This window comes from Fundulus heteroclitus, chromosome 21 (assembly GCF_011125445.2).
Source record: "Fundulus heteroclitus isolate FHET01 chromosome 21, MU-UCD_Fhet_4.1, whole genome shotgun sequence".
Taxonomy (NCBI): domain Eukaryota; kingdom Metazoa; phylum Chordata; class Actinopteri; order Cyprinodontiformes; family Fundulidae; genus Fundulus; species Fundulus heteroclitus.
In genome coordinates this window covers 41,293,273-41,296,675 of record NC_046381.1, presented here as the reverse complement: position 1 = coordinate 41,296,675, position 3,403 = coordinate 41,293,273, and the positions used below count along the sequence as shown (strand labels likewise).

The following is a 3,403-nucleotide window of genomic DNA, read 5'->3' as shown; positions in this document are numbered from 1 at the left end:
AATTTAGCCCCAGAGAAAAAAAACAAAAAAACAGATGCAGTGCTTTTTATACCAACCCAAACCTGCAGGGTGGAGTTATGTGGTCGAGAGGTTATTAATAAAGCATTTCCGATAGAGTTTAAATCGCAGACTTCTGCGTTTAGCTGTCAGTTCATGAAGCAGAACCAGATCCTTCAAAGTCATATTTTACGTTTTAAACCAGTTTCGCTGAGACATTTATGTTCTGAGGGGTAAATAATTCCTCTGGAATGTGAACTTTTAGTAGATTTTAAAGAAATTAGGCAGTTGTCCTTTTTGTGTAAATGCAATGACCTTTAGGGCACAAGACAATGTGTCATTTTCTCAGAAATCGGTTAATCCGGGGTACGGTCATGTATTAAAGTTAGTGCGTTCAACCCGTCTATGGAGGCCTCACTCCCCAGTTTGACTCCCAGCCTGTGGGCCTTCACTGCATGTTCTCTCTTTCTCTAAAAAGAGAGAAAAACTATTTCCTCTCAGCATGCTGTCTAATAAAAGCCAGTTTGGCCACAAATTAGTTGCAGTCTTGGCCTGTCCCTTCTTCATTTCTGGTGTAACTGGGTCCGGTTTCACGCAAACCTGTTCAGCTCTGCTGTCCAAACGTTTCTCTGAGACGGAGCTTTGACATTCACCGAGGTCCTTATTGTCTTTATGTTTTTCTACAAAGAAGCAACGAGCCTCCAGTTAACCCAAATGTTTGAATTAACCAATCAGAACTTTATAAAGCCATGACATCACTGGGCTTTACCAAATCATTTAATGTATGTAGATGTAAACACCTGAATTAAAGACTCCTTACTGGCCTAAAGAGTAAATATACATTTTTTTTTTATTTTAAATGTGTATCACCAGGACTAATAAACAGGAGGCTGTCTGAAGTTTAACAGATGATATCCAAAGTTTTTTATTACATACACAGTTCAATAAACTCAGCAGCTCAAACTTTATTTGTTTTTGTTTTTTTGTGTTTGCAGACAGAAAGTTATCCAAGATGAATAAATAAAACATTCATTAACATAAACTCAGACAGACGTTTATTTCTAAAGCTCTTATCTCTGTGAAACTTTACATTAAAGTGAAAATGCCTCCAATAAGTTAAATAGCTTAAAACCTTTTGTTCCAGACAACTTCTGCACGTTTAGTATTTATGACACCGTAACGTTGTATATAAATATAAATTAACTGACAGCAGTTTACAAAAAAATGATTCAAACAACATTGAAAGAAACTAAATATTTAACTTAAATTATGATGTAGCTCAATTCTTTCCTTTATGTTTTCCTGACTTTAGTTTGCAGTAGAATAGAGACGAATATATTAATTTAGCTGCTGGTGGAGGAGATGCGCCTCTACTGGTTCATGGTTCCAGGCGTCTCGCTTGGTGTGATTGTTGAGGAAGAAGAGAAGAAAGACGAAGACGATGAAGAAGTCTGTAGGGTGGGTGATGAAGCAGAGGAAACGTCGGATGATGAAGAGGAAACATCGGATGAAGGAGAGGAAACGTCAGATGATGATGTGGAGACGTCCGATGATGATGAAGAGGAAACATCGGATGAAGGAGAGGAAACGTCAGATGATGATGTGGAGATGTCCGATGATGATGAAGAGGAAACGGTGGATGATGAAGGAGAGGAAACGTCGAATGATGAAGAGGGAACGGTGGATGTCATGATGGAGAGGAGCAAGGATGATGAAGATGACGGGGACGAAGAAGTGACCACCTGGGGAACAGACGTCTGAGCTTTTGCTCTCCTGTTAGAGAGATGATAAAACACATAAAGACGAGTTTAAAACCTGAAGACAGACTGAGGTTGGAAAGCGTGACGGAGGTCGTTGGTTTTTAAACTCACATGAAGTCTTTAATCTTCTGGTGAACCCAGGGAGCCCTGAGATGGGCACAGTAATGGCCGCTGTTGGTGGTGAAGCTGCAGGAAAGAACAACCAGATGAACGGGTTTGTTTTTTCTCATTTATAAATGAGCACAGGACAGAACAACAGACTTAGGAGAATACCTTTAATCTTAAATTAATATCTTTACAGAAGATTAAACCGAGCATTTGCTGAAATGTTATATATGTATAAAGCAGACTCAGTATGTGTAGAAATATGTGGTGTACTTACATGACTGCTGTGACGCACGGAGGATTGGACTTCTGGACCTTAAATTTTATTATTGGTTCCATTATCTCCTCTGTGCTCACTGTCTTACAGCACGTAAACAGTTTGTCATCTGAGAATAAAAAATATTTAAGTTAAAGAGGAATTAAAAACATGCATAAATGCTTTAAAACACCTTCAGTTTGAGTTTGACCTTACTTGAAAGAGCAGAAGCAACCAGAACGACTGCGGCGACCTGCGCGCTCTTCAGTAGGCAGTTGACCATTTTTTTCCCAGTCGATAGATATAAGATCCAAAAGGAAAGAGAGTATTTGTGGTCGATCAGTCGCCTGTAGAGAGTTTAGTGAACTGACAGCCCTCAGACTAAACCATATATTTAAGCCCTAAAAGCAGAAGTACAGTCATCTTCCTTATTTTCTTCATTCTCTCTCTTTCTTATCATCTGAATAATTCAGATGACCATTTTCAGATGATTTCAGCAGTGAACAACATTACATTACGTATTTTTGTCTCGCGTCATTCCTAGCTGCGTGGGTGTGAGGAATCCTGGGAAATCAGAGGTCACACTGATGCCAAGCTTCTAATTTAAGAACAAACACCAATAAGCAACAATGTTACAAATAATAAACATGTATTAACCTTTATTATATTATAAATAATATAATAATAGGTTGATGCTAAGTGATTTAAACACCAGTTTAAACAATTAAAGATGATATTTGTGAGGAAATAATGTTCTTGTTTAGCGGAAGTTGCATGCATTGTGTTTATGTCCCAACAGGTTTGGCAACCAGCCTGGGTATGACTTACTGCTACGCAGAGTCACAATGTTTTCCATGTCAGCAACACACAAACAAGTCACAACAATGGCATCTGAACACCTTCAGATAACGCTATATATAGTTATTAACAACAGTTAATCAGCTGTTAGTAGTCAGGATGGTTCACACTGAGCTAATTATGTGTAAAAGGACGGATTAGACACATCTGCTCTGCAGCTGCTTTGATGGACCATCAACACCTTCAGAAAGCCTTCAGACCCAAACTGGTCATTTTTCCAGGGTTTTATAGACCATCCCCGTGTTGTTTTGGCTTTGTTGTTAGCATTTTCTGTTTAAGCAGGAATTGGTACTAGATTGGTGGTGATGGGAATAAAAAAAGACTAAAGATTGTTTAGCCTGTTTGGTTCAGCTGGGGTCTAGCTAAAGCTTCCCAGCCCTCCTTGCGCCCCTTTTCCCTATAGACCAGTTCAAGCGTGACGTCATGA

At 39.0% G+C, this 3,403-nt stretch overlaps 1 protein-coding gene across 1 annotated transcript; it reads right to left on the bottom strand.

Annotated features, from left to right (window-relative positions):
* Nucleotides 1-892: 892 nt before the first annotated feature.
* LOC105921799 (putative protein TPRXL) lies at nucleotides 893-2,494 on the bottom strand. Its single transcript, XM_012857654.3, has 4 exons — nucleotides 2,335-2,494; nucleotides 2,140-2,248; nucleotides 1,869-1,943; nucleotides 893-1,770 (listed from the first exon to the last, which is right to left on the bottom strand). The coding sequence occupies exons 1-4, from the start codon at nucleotides 2,399-2,401 to the stop codon at nucleotides 1,368-1,370; spliced, it is 654 nt and encodes a 217-aa protein (XP_012713108.2). The 5' UTR covers nucleotides 2,402-2,494; the 3' UTR covers nucleotides 893-1,367.
* Between the last annotated feature and the right edge of the window lie 909 nt (nucleotides 2,495-3,403).